The 16,139-nt window shown below is 36.2% G+C and overlaps 1 protein-coding gene across 3 annotated transcripts in view; it reads right to left on the bottom strand.

The window, feature by feature from the left end:
- The window catches only part of LOC120419151 (uncharacterized), a 274,388-nt gene that overhangs the window by 257,121 nt on the left and 1,128 nt on the right, over positions 1 to 16,139 (bottom strand). For 2 of the 3 annotated variants that reach the window (XM_052707582.1, XM_052707584.1), the window contains exon 2: positions 10,951 to 11,669. In XM_052707582.1, coding sequence (XP_052563542.1) covers positions 10,951 to 11,266 — 316 coding nt within the window. In that variant the 5' untranslated portion in view covers positions 11,267 to 11,669. Of the gene's footprint in view, positions 1 to 10,923; positions 11,670 to 16,139 lie in introns of all 3 variants that reach the window. The other variant, XM_052707583.1, reaches the window with a different exon arrangement.

The raw sequence follows: 16,139 nt of genomic DNA, 5'->3' as shown, positions 1-16,139 counted from the left end.
AAGTTTTGTGTTTTCGAGATTACCTGCATCAGCTTCATTCGCCGCATCTGCTAGAAGCACACAGGCGGGCTGATCAATAACTGCTACCTGGCCATTTATTGAAATAATATTTCATCATAAATAATCTTCATCAAATTGAGCAAAAATTAACTGTATAATACTGTAGGAAACTGAAGTTTAATCGCAAATGTTTATCTGCTCAAAAAAAATAATGAAGTGAATTTCTGTGTTAACCCACTGGACAGAGCAATGACGACACACAGTAAAGGGCAGAATTGGATTCCGACGGAGCGAGAGGAAAATGCAATTCTCGGATTAGTTTTCAAAAAGCCGTAAGAGCCATTGTTAAACAAAGTCCTTTTTGCATCGGTATTCGACCTACTTACGAAAAACCAATATCAAAATGCTCGAGATTGTTCATCTACACGTCCTTCAAGTGCCCCAAACTTAAAATAAATGAAATTTTGTTTCATTTTCTAGAAAAACGAAAATTAGTGTCAGAGGTCACAATGGCTCTTACGGCTTTTTAAAAACTCACCCGAGAATTAATCTTGTTAGTAACACTGAAAAATAAGTGCACGATACATTATTGAGTAAAAATATGAATTAAAATGAATAAAATTTGTTGATACGTTGTACTCTAGTGAAGGACGATCACAAGGAGTAGGAAAAGGATTTCTGGAATGTATAAAACTGAAAAATGTAAGAAAATCACAAAGTTTGATCTGCTGCAAAGCGGCTAATTCTCCAAATTTAGTTGCGATGATTTCGACACCGTCCGAACAACAGTGTTTTTTTTCATCTATCATTCTTGGATTCTTGGAACACAATACGGCTGCTGTCCTCACGTATAAGGATTTTTTTAATTAAATGTACCTTGACCAAAATCATATTTTAATGAAATGGAGCTGGCTCACTATATAAAAATTGATTTAATATGATCAATCTAAACCATAAATCAGAATTATGGTAAAGTGTCAATAATAAACTAAAATAATAATAATAATAAAGCAGGTTTTGGGGTTTTTGCTAAATGGCACTATTTTGCTCCACTTCATTAATTTTTTTGAGCAGATAAACATTTGTGATTAAACTTCAGTTTCCTACAGTATTATACAGTTGATTTTTGCTCAATTTGATGAAGATTATTTATGATGAAATATTATTTCAATAAATGGCCAGGTAGCAGTTATTGATCAGCCCGCCTGTGTGCTTCTAGCAGATGCGGCGAATGAAGCTGATGCAGGTAATCTCGAAAACACAAAACTTTAAAATTCGATATCTCTGGAACGAAACATATTCATTTCTGTCGATAGGTGATTCTTATGTAAAATTGGCCGGAGAACACGATGGTGAGGTCAAATAAAAAAAATAAGTTGGGGTGTTTTGAGATACGGCCGTTTAATGTTTTCAATTGCGCAATACAGGTAGAAAAAATAAATTAATCAACATTTTGATCACGGAAATGGATTCTACGTCCGATTTCCTTCAAAATTGAGTCCAAGAACGACCTTCTGAGATTTGTGGTTCCTGAGCTATCGCCGTTTGAAACTAGGAGGTTTGGCCAAAAATCGCCAAAAAGTCAATTTTTTGGGGGGGTACAAAAATGGAGGGGGTGGTCCGATTTGGATGAAATTCGGGATTCTTGCATGTTTTGATAGTATCAACAGCTCAGCCAAATTTGAGCAGGATCGGAGAGGGTAATTTTCAAATTTGCACTTTTTCGTGCACAGTTGAGATGGAATGACCCATATGACAGACTTGGGTTTTCAGTCTCGTAAATATTTTTGCCGGAAAGCTCGTCCAATTTCCTATAAGTTTGTCTATGACAGCTTTTTGATTTGACTCGTTTTGATATTTACGTAAGCTAACTTACTATCCAGGTTTCTACCACACTGAAAAAATATTCTATTTTTCAGTTATTAGCAATGTAATTAAGCTTATATCTGTAAGCCCTTACATCCAATTTAAATGCTGTCAAAGACAAACTTATGGGAAATTGGACGAGCTTTCCGGTAAAAATATTTACGAGACTGAAAAACCAAGTCTGTCATATAGAAATTGCCAAAAACCACCAAAACACTCGTTTTTTCAACATATTTAGTTTTAAAACCGCTGTATCTTCCCAAGGATTGAGACACTACCGGTTTTTAAAAATTTTGACATTTAGACCACTTTTCAAAAAAACAGTTTTAGTAAATGATTTTTGTAGTTTTTTAGGAGAGACATACCATCCTGCATTTTTCGTCAGTCTTTTGGTAACATCTTAAGCTATCTCCTCAAAAACTTTGAACGAAAAAAAATCGTGACATCAAGTTTAAATTTAAGTTTTAGACTTAAAAATCAAAAAATCTCATAGAAGTGGCGTGTATTTTTGTTTCAGTGTATTTTTTTCAAAAAGCTCGTCCAATTTCCTACAAGTTTGTCTTTGACCACTTTTTGATAGCTTCGAGATACAGTAATTTTTAAATTGCAAAATACAAAAATATTTAAATACCTTACGCCCTTCTCAAATGTTATTTTCGAGTATTATTGGCTCATTGAAATCGGAGAGGGTCGGGTACAAAAGTACCAGAAAAATTCCTGATTTGAACTGGAATTGCTCTAAACAAAAGGTCGACTGAACAAAAAATCGAATAGACAAAGATCCAATGCCAAAAAGTCGAATGCCAAAAGGTCGATTGGACGAGAGATCGAATGTGGACAAAATGTCGAATAGACCAAACGACAAAACTACAAAAGGTCGAAAGATTTTTTTTTTGCTATCTCCCAAAATTAATTCAAAATGTATTCCCCTGCGATTAGATGTTCTTTTTTTTGCTTGTTTGGATTTATTTAAAAAATCCATTGAATTTTTGAAAATTTACGATGCACAGTATCGCAAAAAAAAATCGTCATATCTCACATTTTTTGAAAACTAATGATTGCAATACAACTGAACTAGTGTAACATGCATTTTAAAACACCTTTTTCATTCAAATTATGTTGTTATTTACGTTTTTATATTCGCTTACAAAGCGAAAACGACCATTCGCTTACCATGCGAACACCGTAACCAGTCAGCCACGGCCGCTCTTAAATACATAAATGTTATGTTTGAAAATTCACAAAAATATAAAAAAAAATGTTTCACTTTTCCCAAATTCTACCTGTTTTTCGATTTCTGTGTTGCTAGCAATTTTTGCCTGCTTCGACTCGGGTTTTTGGAAGCACCTTTAAGGAAAATACTTTAAATTACAATACACAGAAAAAAAAATGTAAATTTGGAAGCTGTAATTTTGGAAGGTTGAATATTACCTCTTTTATGATGTAATTTTACCTCATTTTAGACTGAAAAAGTGACATTACATCAGAAAAGTGGTAAAATTACACATTTCCAGAGGTAAAATTACACCTTTTTTTCTGACATAAAAGATGTACCCCTTCCCAGATGTAATATTACCATGATTTTTTTTCTGTGTAGTTATGTCCTTATCATAATTTTGATGAAAATTAAACCCTTAGGACAGGTTTTTCAAAAACTAACCTTTTCCGATAAGTCACAAAGTTTTAATATCTGGCATCACTGTCCTAATATATCGTGATGAATGTGGTTTGGTTGAAACCTTAAAATGCTAAATTATGTATATTAGATTGGAAATACCATTCCGGCATTATCTTCACTTACACATTTTTCTGAAGAAGGTCAATTTTAAAATCAATTTCCAAGCTTTATTTTTTACACAAAATATCAGTGAACGGTATTATCTACAAATCATATCTTGCCACAATCACGTCACTCGTGGTGCTCTTCATGAAAGTATCAGAAGATGCATTTCCCAAACCGAACACGCAGTCCAGATTCATCTATCCCGTGCACTCGCTCTGTTGCATAAAGTGGAAAACTCTCATGGATACTTTTACAAAAAAAATACACAGAAGTGGCTGGTTCAGCACTAACATTTGACCATGGATTATGCATACCAAATCGGAACTGGACTAATAATGAAAAATGGCGTATGAGATGATTTGTTGATGATTTTAACTGTTTAAAATATCTTCTTACTTTCAAAATTCAAGTTAAAACCTAAATTTTCTTGAAAAAACTTCAAATTTTATTATGTATTCAAGACAATACCCAACACCATACGGGTTGCCACCAACGATAGGGTAATTCAGCAAAATGAATGGCATTTGCATGCTGTCGATATCTGCCATCAAAACGCTACAACAAAGAGAGAAGACTTTGAAATTTCCCAACCTGCCCGTGGCTATGGCACATTTTCCGCGAGAAGGGGGTTTCCGTCGCTTCAAGCTGGAGACAGTTGGAAAAAAAAATTTGAACACGCAAGGTACATGGATTGAAGAAGGTAGGGCGGATCTTTCAGTTGTTTAGTAAGTTTAGCCTGGAATGCGGATTTTATTCCACAATTTTCAAAAGAGAGCAATTCTCTAGGAATATAGCAAAAGATATTTTAAAAATGTTTTTTTTTATCCTCAAGCTGTTAACAAAAATCGGTCAAACGTATTGCTAATTAATCCTGCCCAACCTTGCCCATATCCATCTACCTTGCAAAATCAACAAATTTGACAACTGGCGCGAAATCGACGCGGGTGCGCGCGAAAGAAAGAAATGTAATTCACAATAAAGAATATCGATTTCATGTCACATCTGAGGGAAGCGCATGGGAAAGTGTCGAGGTCAGGAGTTGTGACAGGGGGTGTGGGGCGTATTTTTTAAAGGTTTGCAACGAGAGCGAACGTAAAATAATCGAAACTTCGACAGCCATTTAACAGCTGTGACAGGTGGAGAAAGTTTGTCGAGAGTGAACATTATCGTGACGAATTTATTAGATTGATTTTTGATTCGTTTGAAACGATCATTAAAATTGGGATATTACAAAATTGATCGTATTAATTAAAATCTTGAGATAATTCGGTATTTTTGAATGTTACAAAAGAGAGTTTACTGCCCATGTTCAAACCGACAATCTGTTATAGTTGTATAATCGAATTCGAACTCAATTTGGTCGATGATTCCTGGCTCTCCTTGGCATCAACTTTCAACATAGAAATATACAGTTATACAAAGCCGATTTGTCTGGCCCCTCCTAACCGGCTTGTGCAATATGGCCAACTTTTGGCAAACTTGCCCACCAGCGTTTGTCGTTGGCCTGCAGGTGTTACATGTGTTCGTCCATCCGTTGGTGTGTGCGCCACGGCTCAGGTGTGGTATTTAGTGTTCAGGCTGATGGAAAGTGACATTTCTGTGCAATCCCCGTTTATTTCCCCCTTTTGTGGCTTGAGTAGTATTCGATAATGCCACGGTTGTATCACGGTCGCGAAAGTTTTTGGCGGATATTTTGGATTACAACTGTTGCATACGAGGTCGGATACAGGTGAACGACCTTCTGTGGGAATAGAAGATTTTTGTGTACAAATATGAGATGTTTAAGGAGAACTTTTAACTAAAACTATCGATATCTAACAAAAAAAAAAAAAAAAAAAAAAAAAAAATCACTCCCTGTTCAACTTTCGTTGGGTTTGGTCGTCTTTCGAGCTAGCTTAGCGCGTTTTTGACGGTGTTTTGTTAACTTTCGCCGACGGCCATGGCGGCGGCCGCGACGGTGGAGAGTGAGTGGACGGAGCACAGGGCTGAGAATGGAAGGACGTTCTACTGGAACGCGGCCTTGAGGAAAAGTGTGTGGGAGAAACCGGACGGGTTTCAACCCAAGACGCAGGCGGCGACGGGCATGGAGGTGGAAGACTCCGAAGGAGAAGGAGAGGACGGGGGCGAATTTCGTCCGGTGGTCAAGGTTCGCCGCAGGAAGGCTAAGGAGGAGATCAACGTCGGCGATGGCGGCAACGACGGCGATGTGGAGAAACTGCTCAGCAACAACAAGTTCAGCCCGCTAGCGGAGGAGAGCAACAACAACAACAATGCGAACCCAGCAGCAGAAAAAACCATCCCCGTGGTACCAGCAACCGGCAAGTCGGCCGGGGAGAAGAAGCAGCCGCCGCTGGTGGTGAAAGAAACGAGTTTCGCCCGCCTTGCGAAGGTGATGTCGACATGTGATGTCCAGCCGGAACACAAACTGACGCGGTACGGCACCAAAATTACGTGCTTCTCGAGCGACGACTTCGACACGGTGCAAGCCCACCTGACAAAGAACAAGGTGCAGTTCTACACGCACGGAAAGCGCAGTGCGAGACCGCACCGGGTAGTAATGCGAGGTCTCCCGAACGTGGAACCGGATTACATCAAGGAGCTGCTCAAGACGGAACATCAGCTGGACGTCTTGGCAGTACACGCCATCAGGCGGAAGCAGCAGCTTCCCGCCATCGATGAGACGCCTTTCATCGTGCTCTTCCCCAAGGGTCACACCAGTCTGAAGGAGTTGAGTAGCAAGGTAAAGAAAGTGGGACCAGTCGTCGTCCGGTGGGTGGCCTACCGGAGCAAAGAACCGCACGTGACCCAGTGTAAGAACTGCTTACAGTTCGGTCACGGAACCAGTAACTGCCATCTCAAGCCCAGGTGCAGCAGCTGTGGGGGTGCCCACAGCACGGAAAAGTGCAAAGCAGAAGAAACGGAAGTCAAGAAGTGTGTCAACTGCTCTGGATCCCACGAGGGTCTGGACCGCAGCTGTCCCAAACGTGCGCAGTTCATCCAGTCGAGGCAGCAGGCGTCCAAGCCGAAGCCGCCAGCATGGAAGAAGGACAAACAGACTCTTGCAGGAGCCGTGTTTACCGCGGCGGATTTTCCTCCGCTACCTGGAGCGGTACCGGAAGATAAACATCCTCGTCCCGCAGGAAGAAGTCAAGGAAATACTGGCGCCGACGCCGGTGCAACCCCGAAGGAGCAACAAGGTGAACGGATGCTGTACAGCGAGTCGGAGCTGTGGGCCATTTACCGAGAATACAGAGTTCGCTTGAGGCAGTGCAAGACACCCGAGGAACAGATTGACGTGATCGCACACTTGCTGACACATGGCACGAGAAAATGATCATCTGATTCAGTTACGTTTTTTTTTTTATTATTTATTATTTGTTGTATTTTTGATCCTCGGTCCTAACCTGGTCGTAGCACCTAAAAGGACCTAATAAAAATAAGTTGTGAAGAAAAAAAAAAATCTAACAAAAAAAAATCTTTCCAAAAAAATCTAGCATTATTTTTAATGTTATTCGATTTTTTAGTTATACAGTCCAGACTCGATTACCCGAAACCTCGATTATCCGCAGTTTCAATTATCCGAAGTTCGAATATCCGAAGGTTTGTATGAGACTACGGATAATCGAATCATGACCAAAAAATCTGTTTTCGTACTTTTTATTTTCTTACTTTAAACATCAAATTCGAGTTCTGCGACCCCATTTTTGTTAAACTTGAATATTTGATTACTTTTTAAATTAAAAAAATATTTTTGTTTCAATATGTTATCACCGTCATTTTTGCTACCATCTCTTGGATTACATAATCTAAATCATTTTAAGAGTAGTTTATGGGACAAACTTAAGCTCAACCAAAAATTGTTATTAAAAGGATTCTGCAAAAGTTTCCGTTGATTTTGAAGATGTTTATCAACCTGCTATTTTTTCAAGATTTGGCTGGTTAAAAAATATCTAGCCCACCGTTATTCTCTAAATTCAAATTAAATGTAAGATTAAAAATTAAAAATTTAATCATTATCACCTTTTTTACTTCTAATTCCAATTTTTACACGTAAACTAATGTAAAATTACATAAACAGAGACAAATTCCATTTCTCCTGGGCAATTCTATGAGACTTCGGGCAACAAAGTATATTCGTGTTTCCTAATTGGGCTCAAACTTTGTATATTCCGAATCATGGCCGAAAAAAAATGATAAAATTTTTTATGTAAAATCAAATATTCAATCGAAAATTACTCTATTTTTTTAAAAGGAACGTACACAGCTAAAAAAGTAGTAATCCAGCTGCGTGTAAAAGGCCTGGGTGTAAAATAAATATTGCATTATTTTATGCAATTTTATGTGATTTTACACCCTGATATATGTAGCTCATCAGTATGGGAAACCTACTTGGCCGAAATGTCAAGCTCATATATGCGTTTATCCTTACAGCTTTCATCGGTCTGATGGCCGAGTGAACTAAGGCGCCGGTCCTTACTGTTAGTGCTGGGTTTGAATCCCGTCGGTTGCAACTTTTTTTTTGTGTTTGCAAAAAATGTACATGCAGTGTGTATTAAGTGTTTATTTTGACGAAGGTGATGTGCATGCTTTTGCATGCGATTTTACCATCGGATTTTTTGCTGTGTACACTTTTATCAAGTTTCAGTCGAAAATTGAAACATTTGAAAAACTTTTAGCTCAACCCTTTATTTTTCAAAAGGTAAAGTGTTTTAAAATCTCTTAAAAAATAAATTTAAAATCCTAAAAATATGACAATGCGGAAAAATAGTTGCTGAGAAACCGGCATTCGAATACTTGACGTTTTTCAATTCCGTCGTGAAACTAATAACATTCTCGAACGACAAAACAGCCTACTTTTCTCTACAAAAAAAAACAACATCGTTTTGATTTAAACGGGAAATTGACTAAAAACGTAGACATTTGACTTACAATTCTACTCAAAGTGTGTTTTTCGGAATTAAGCAGTTCTCTACGGAATCGGTATTTTTTCTTTAATTTTAATTTTTGTATTTTTTAATCCGTCTGAAACTTTTTTGGTGCCTTCGGTATGCCCAAAGAAGCCATTTTGCACCATTATTTTGTCTATATAATTTTCCATACAAATTTGGCAGCTGTCCATACAAAAATGATATATGGAAATTAAAAAATATGTATCTTTTGAAGGAATTTTTTGATCGTTTTGGTGTCTTCGGCAAAGTTGTAGGTATGGAAAAAATATGATGCAAGGTAAAAAAAATTTTGGTGATTTTTAATTTCACTTTTTGTCTATTTTGTCCACTTTAAATTTTTTTTTAATTTCTTATATGTTTTAGAGGACATTAAAAGCCAACTTTTCAGAAATTTCCAGAATGGGCAAAAAATCTTTGACCGAGTTAGGATTTTTTGAATCAATACAGATTTAAAAAAAATCGAAATATCGGTCGCAAAAATCTTTCAATTTCATTTTTCGATGTAAAATTTAATATAATAATATTGAATGTTTGGCCCTTTTGAAATGTTAGTCTTGATTTGAAATTTTTGAAAATATTGTTTTCGAAAAGATCGAAAAGAAATTTGACGAACGTTTCATATTTTAACATCGGACCATTAGTTGCTGAGATATCGACATTAGAAAATGGTTTCTAAAGATACAGATTTTTGAATTTTCATACATCATTTTTGTAAGGACAGCTGCCAAATTTGTATGGAAAATTATATGGACAATTTTATGATGCAAAATGGCTTCTTTGGGCATACCGAAGGCACCAAAAAAGTTTCAGATGGATTAAAAAATACAAAAAAATCGAATGACCGAATTCTCAGAGAATTGTTCAATTGCAAGAAATTTTGTATGGAACTCGCTGTAAAATTTGATTTTTTCAGCACTCGCCTTATTTATCCAATTCGGTGAACCTCGTTTGATAAATATGCTGAATAAGTCTTCTTTTTGCAACTAGTTGCATGAACTACTATTTTCCTATTCGTTCTTCAAGAGTCTGAACATTGAAGTCTTCTAAGCAAAGTTGAAGGACTTTTTATGATTCTTTCAAAAATAAAGCATGGTTGGTGAAAAACGATAAATTTTTGTTTAACTGCGCATTTTTCAAGAAACATTACCTTAGAGGGTATAGAACTTGATGAACATTTCAAACTTTTAGTAAAGGGCTTTTCAATTGCAAATTCGATTTTTCATCAAAAAATCATTTTTTTTCGACCATGATTTTGAGATTTTGGCAAATGCACTATTTTTATTAAATCTGGTACAAATTTTATTTAATGTTTTCGTCCCTTGTTATTTTACAGATGTTTTCATAAATGATCAGCACATAACTGGGCGAATGAATGATGAAAAATTGCTCCTTTGGGCAACGTTTATTCTAAGGTTGAGAACAACTAAAAATAAACATATTTATCCTTTACCGAAGTCTCCTTTTATAATTTTTAACACTTTGGCCTTTACTGGAGGCTCATATTTGACGTGTGTTCATCTTATTTATTGACAATCAAACACTTAAAGTCATCTGAATCGAGGAATTTATTTCAAAATGTAGGAAAACCATAAAAAAAATATCATTTTTTGGTAATTTTCTAAAAACCGCATACATTTTGATTTAATTATTTTCTAACGATATCTGTAATTCAATATATCTATTAACTTTGTTTTTATCTTATTTTATTATTTTTTGTGAGGAAAATTGTTTTTACAGGAAAATATTTGTATGTATCTATAAGTAATCCATCATGAGAGACCGATCGATTTCCAATAATTACAACAATAATCCGTAAACTGACACAAATTGACTGTCTCATCATCATCATCATCGCCATCATTACACAACCTGGCCCATAACCAAACACATCTTCTTGGTCCCGATGGTGCAACCACAACCAACAGGACGATTCTAATTAAAAACGACATCCCCACAACAGTACCAACACAACACGTGGTGGCAGCAGAGCACGTGGAGGGAAACCGGATCCATTCATGTGTACTCCAGTTTGCGTGTGTGAGTGTGTTTGAATTTCTATTTGCACATCATGCACTAATGGTGTCCTATACGAGTCCCATAGCTGCACCTATGTGGTCTACAGAACTAGCAGGAAAGAGTCTACAAACTAACTCCAGAGTTCTAATCCAAGGGTTATAGAGAGGAAGTAACTGGAACTTTTAGGAAACTCTAAAGGATGCATTCTCTAATGGTTTGTAACGCATACACACACACTCGTACAAAGTCGTCATCGCAGCAAACAGGAAACACTTCTACGCACACCCAGACTACTACGATCTACTTTACCGTTATTGTTATTGTGATTGTTCTGACCGGCATGTTTGTGGGCCGCTTGCGTTCCGTCCGCGGCCACCGCCACCGCCTGGTGCGTGCCGTAGATGCCGTGCGGATTGTTCACCTTCCCGGTCAGGTTGAGCGGCGCCGGCGGAACCGGCTTCGCGTGCAGGTTGTTGTTGTCGGTTTGGATCGCCGACAGCGGAATCGCCAGACAGTTGTTCCCGGGCGGACCCTGGATGAGGCAGTCCTGCTCGGACTTGGGCAGCGGCGAGTACGCGATGATGGAGCCGCGGCCCGACGACGGGCTGATCCGGTTGTACCGGCCACCAGCCGCGGACAGCTTGTCACTCATCTTGCCGGAGCACAACGACCGCGACGACGGTGGGCGCCAAGGACGGTAATCCTTCTTCCGCTTGCTGCTTGCTTGCTTCCTGTGGCGGCCCCGGCAGCAACAATTTGCATTCTCTCTCTCACTCGCACGGGTGGTTTACTCGCTCTCTTCCTCTCTTTTCCCTTGAGGGCACTTCCGGAAACCCACGCAACTTCTTATCCGGATCTTTACACGCACTCTTTTTTTCTCTTTTCAACTTTTCCAAACCATCCGACCGTTTGAGTGAGAGAAATCCCGAGGATTAGGAAATCACTTTCATGGATTCTTCTTGTTTGCTTTCTCTCGTTGTTATATTTATATTTTCACTATCTCACGAGGACATTTTTGTTATTTGAACATATTTTTTCCTTTGAGAATTTTTACTCTGTAGAGGGATCACAATGTGGATTTGTTAGGATTTACAAGGGACAAATCAGGTTTTATTAGGCTTCAGCCTTTTTATCACAAATAATGGTAACACCCTGCTGCGATGTCGTTTGTGAACTTGTTTGTTTTTTTTTATATTTTTTCGGAAATTTATACTGGATAGAAACTAACCACCCAGGCCTCTTTTTGCTCCTAGCACCCTTTAGCCAATGAATTCGAGCTTACTTCCACAGGATTGTAGAATCAAGAGCCAACCAAAGATTCACAGATTGCGCATTTTAATCCGTAAAAAGAAATTTTTCCAGAAAAAAAAAATTACGATTACTTTCTACATAATTGGCGAGACCCTTGCCATTTGTTGGTACCTACCAATTTTGGTATATATAATATTAAGTTTTGAGGTTTATAGAGCTATGCACAAGCCTGCAAAGTATGCACACTTAGATTTTTTTTGCCGAATTCGGTAGTTGAATAATCGGTAAAGTTTAGATCGGTAAACCATCTGTCAAAATGAACAAAACTTTACCGAATTTCGGTTGTATGATGAATTGTTCAATGAACTTTATAACCGAATTTCCGTAAGTTTTTACCAGAATTTGGTAATTTTCAGTTTTTCGAACTGTTCAGCAGTTGAAAATTCGGTAAACTTTACCGAATTCGGTTAAAAAATCTATGTGTGTGGTATTCTAAAAAAATTGTCCAAGCATAACCAAATGGCACTTTACTGAAATAAGCTTTTTAAAATTTTGTTTCATTTCATTAGTCAACTTCTTGTGTCTCGTGGATGGAGATTGAAAATGGTAAACTTTTTGTTTACAAAATATGTTTTAAAAGAAACCAAGACTACTTCAAATCACTAGAAACATAAGAAAGATAAACATCCTGTTATTACAGAGTTAAATAAATACGAGATCTAACTTGGCACAAAACACATTAAGAAAGAATTTAAAAAAAAAACATTTCATTAAAAGATTTTTGATGAACTTAAGGGGTTACATACATGTAAATCGGAAAAAAAATGTCAGAGGTTGGTATGAACACACACTTACATTTTTTGTAAATCTGTTTTCAGGGCATTAAAATATACATTTTCAACTTTTAACAAAACAAATTTGAAGACATTTGGTTGTATCTTTGCCGAGATATAGCTATTTGAAGTAAGCAGTTTCAAAAAACGGGTGCCACGATATCTCAACACTGCTTCGACCAAATCGGCTCAAAATTTTGGTGAAGACTCGCTAAACCGGTTCCGTGTGCATGACGAAGGCCGATTTTCAAAAAGTTGATTTAAAAAAAAAAAAGTTAAAAATATTTTTGAGTTTTTCATATAAAAAATCGTCAGTTTGTGATTTTTGTATTTTTTTAAAAAGCGAAATTAAAAAATCGGGCTTCGTCATGCACACAAGATATGTCTTGGGAGTCTTCACCCCAAATTTCAACCAATTTAGTCCATCCCATCTCGAGATATCGTGGCACCCGTAAATCAACTCTGTGTTTAGAGAAAAACGCTCACAAAGTTTGACAGTTCGCTTTGCGCATGGCAAAATTTCAAACTTAAATCGTCTGTTACTCACTTGAATCATGAAATATCTTCATGAAACTTTCAGGAGTGATTGGAAATCATCTTTTTAGTGGAATCAACAATTTTGCCGTAATATGAAATTTTGAGATTTTCTACATGTATGTAACCCCGTAATGGATTTAATTTATTTTTTCCAGGGAACCTCCTATGACAAAAAAGCCAACTTCGATTGTTGGTTTGCTCATACAAGTCTCCAAAAAATGTTATGTAAATATTTGAAATCTGTATCTTGGAAAACGAGTTTCAGATGGTGTCTTCGGCAAAATTTCAGGTGTTGGTTAGGACTATCAAAAAAAATAACACTATTAAAAAATTTTATAATTTCAAGCAGAACATTTGTTGATTTTTTTAGGCTGGTACAAATTTTATTTAATATTTTGGTCCCTCGGTTCTGCTTAAGGTCAAGGTGAATGCAAAACAATTTTTTTAAAAATATAGCGTGTCTTCCAAAAGAATTTGCCGAAAAGTATTACAAAATGCTTTATACATAATTACAGTTATATCGGAAATTTGCAAAATATATGTAAATTTATGAAATTATTTTTTTCTGAAAATGTCGTTTGTAGTCTTAAAATTCTCATTTGTTATAAGATTAAAAAGTCTTTTTCATTCAAAATCCAGGAATAAGCATTATACAATATATTCTGAATAGTTTACAGTCGATTTTACATTTTTTTAAAGAAAAATTACATTTTTTTGCACCTGATTTTCTAGGGAGATTTGGAAGGGGCAAATCAATTTGAAATGAAACAACAAAAAATATTGCAAATGGCTTTTTAACACGCGTGGACAGAGTTTAGTCAAAATCGAAAAATACACTCGAAATTATATTTAATTTAAATCTGTTATATTTAATAAATATACAATAGAACAAATTAATTAAAACTAAAAACCATTTTGCTGCTTGCTGTTCAAAAACATTCTAAACCCATGTTGTTTACGCACGGAAAGCCCTTCTCTCTGGGACATTTCTCGCGTCGCGATGTCCCGCGGCGCGTAATCTTCTGATGTGCATCTATCGTTGAGTCGAAGCAACGTTTTTGGCAGCCACTTCCGACGCCGCCGGTCGTCGTCATTTAAAATATGATCCACCTTGACTTTGGCCCACGCCACGGCGCGGTGGATGCGACGATGCTATCGCGTTATGCTCTCATTATTTTCTTGATGCGCCCCTTGAATGTCGAGCGATTACGCTGACTTTGTATCGTTTTTTAACTTCTTTTTTTTTGGGAAAAAAGACACTTGTTTATTACTCTTTAAAAGTAGTTTACCTTTTTATCAAGCATTCAAAGTATATTTTATTTTTTGTTAAGGAACATACGATCGTAGCTTTTTTTTTTTTTGTTTCACTTATTGCTTGAAAACGGATATGTCACTGAATAGTACTGCTCGATATTTGAAAGAACTGTCTGTCAAGAACGTATGTAAACGAACAAAAAAAAAGACCGAAAAATGAGCACCACTCAAGCAGCCGCCTGAATGAGACAACGTGCTCTTTCTCTCGTTTTTCGTCTCTCGCTCTCTTCCTTGTGTTTGCTGCGTGGTGACAGAAGTCATTTGAATGCGATCATGGGAGAGATGATCGGGATCTCGGTAGGATGTCAAACGACCGTTCTCTGATCGAATGTATTTGTAGAGGAAAGTCATTGACTATGTGAGTGACTTTGCGTGGCACTCATTCGTTTGTGTGTAAAAATTTCATATGAGTGCAACTGTAAGCTCAATTAATTTTTTTTTAATTTAGTGCAAGTGAACAAAACTTTTTGCATCAAAAATTATTTTAAAAAAAAAGATTACAAGCCAACTATAATCGTATAGACAGCGTTCCAGCAAGCATCTTCCAACATTTAAATTCTAGGAAAGCGGCAAACAAATTGAATAATAAGTAAATTTCAAAACTATTTGTTTATAGCTAACAATAAAAATGACCTTATTCATGTTTGCAAAATATATGTTTCATTGAATGGAATGGGAAAATATGATCAGAATTTGAGGTTGTTTTTAATGGAGTTTTAATGTTTTTGCATAAGTTTATTCATCCCCTAAATTTTCTGAGAAAAATTGCAGAAAAATCTTTAAAAAAACTGAACATCAAATTTCCTGTTCAAATAAAAAAAAATGAAGCAAATAGTATCACAAAATGCTCTGTACATTATAACAGTTATGTTACTACTAAAAAAATTCGAAACATCAATGAAATACTGAAAAAATAATTCTAATGTTTTATTTATTTTTGAATCTTTGGTCTTAAAATTCAATTTGGCAAAAATTCCAAAACATGAAATGTTTAAAGTTAAATTTTCTGATTTTTCTAAAACTTAACTAACATTACAGATCAGACTCGATTATCCAAAGGCCTCGGAAAAAAATCACTTCGGATAATCGACTCACGAAAAAAAACTTTTTTCGTTGTCTAGTTTTTGATTATCGTGCTTATGTATGACCCCTAATAATAAAAAAAAATAAGGTAATGTGAATTAAAAACGTTAAACCAAGATGGCGGTGCAAAATATTGAAAAATGCATCTCGAATTTAATGTTTAAAATAAAAAAATGTTTTTTTGTTTCCTTACAAACATTTGGATAATCGAACTTCGGATAATCGAAACTTCGGATAATCGAGTCTGGAGGCGAGCTTTATGCTAAATTTTAATTTCCGGTGGAAATATTATTTGGTTCAATTAGAGTACAAAATAAATAATTTTTTAAAATATATTTCTGCTAATTTCTCATAATGTTGATAGAAGGAAGGGTTTATGCAAAATCTAGAAGTTAAAAATATTTGGTTTGAAAATTTCTTAATGTTTTATCAATCAATTTCAAAAGATTGAATAGAAACCAACGATATTTTTTAAAATTCTAAAACCTATCTAAAGACCCATTTGTT

The sequence above is a fragment of the Culex pipiens genome, chromosome 2, assembly GCF_016801865.2.
Source record: "Culex pipiens pallens isolate TS chromosome 2, TS_CPP_V2, whole genome shotgun sequence".
Classification (NCBI taxonomy): domain Eukaryota; kingdom Metazoa; phylum Arthropoda; class Insecta; order Diptera; family Culicidae; genus Culex; species Culex pipiens.
This window is presented reverse-complemented; position numbering and strand designations above follow the sequence as displayed.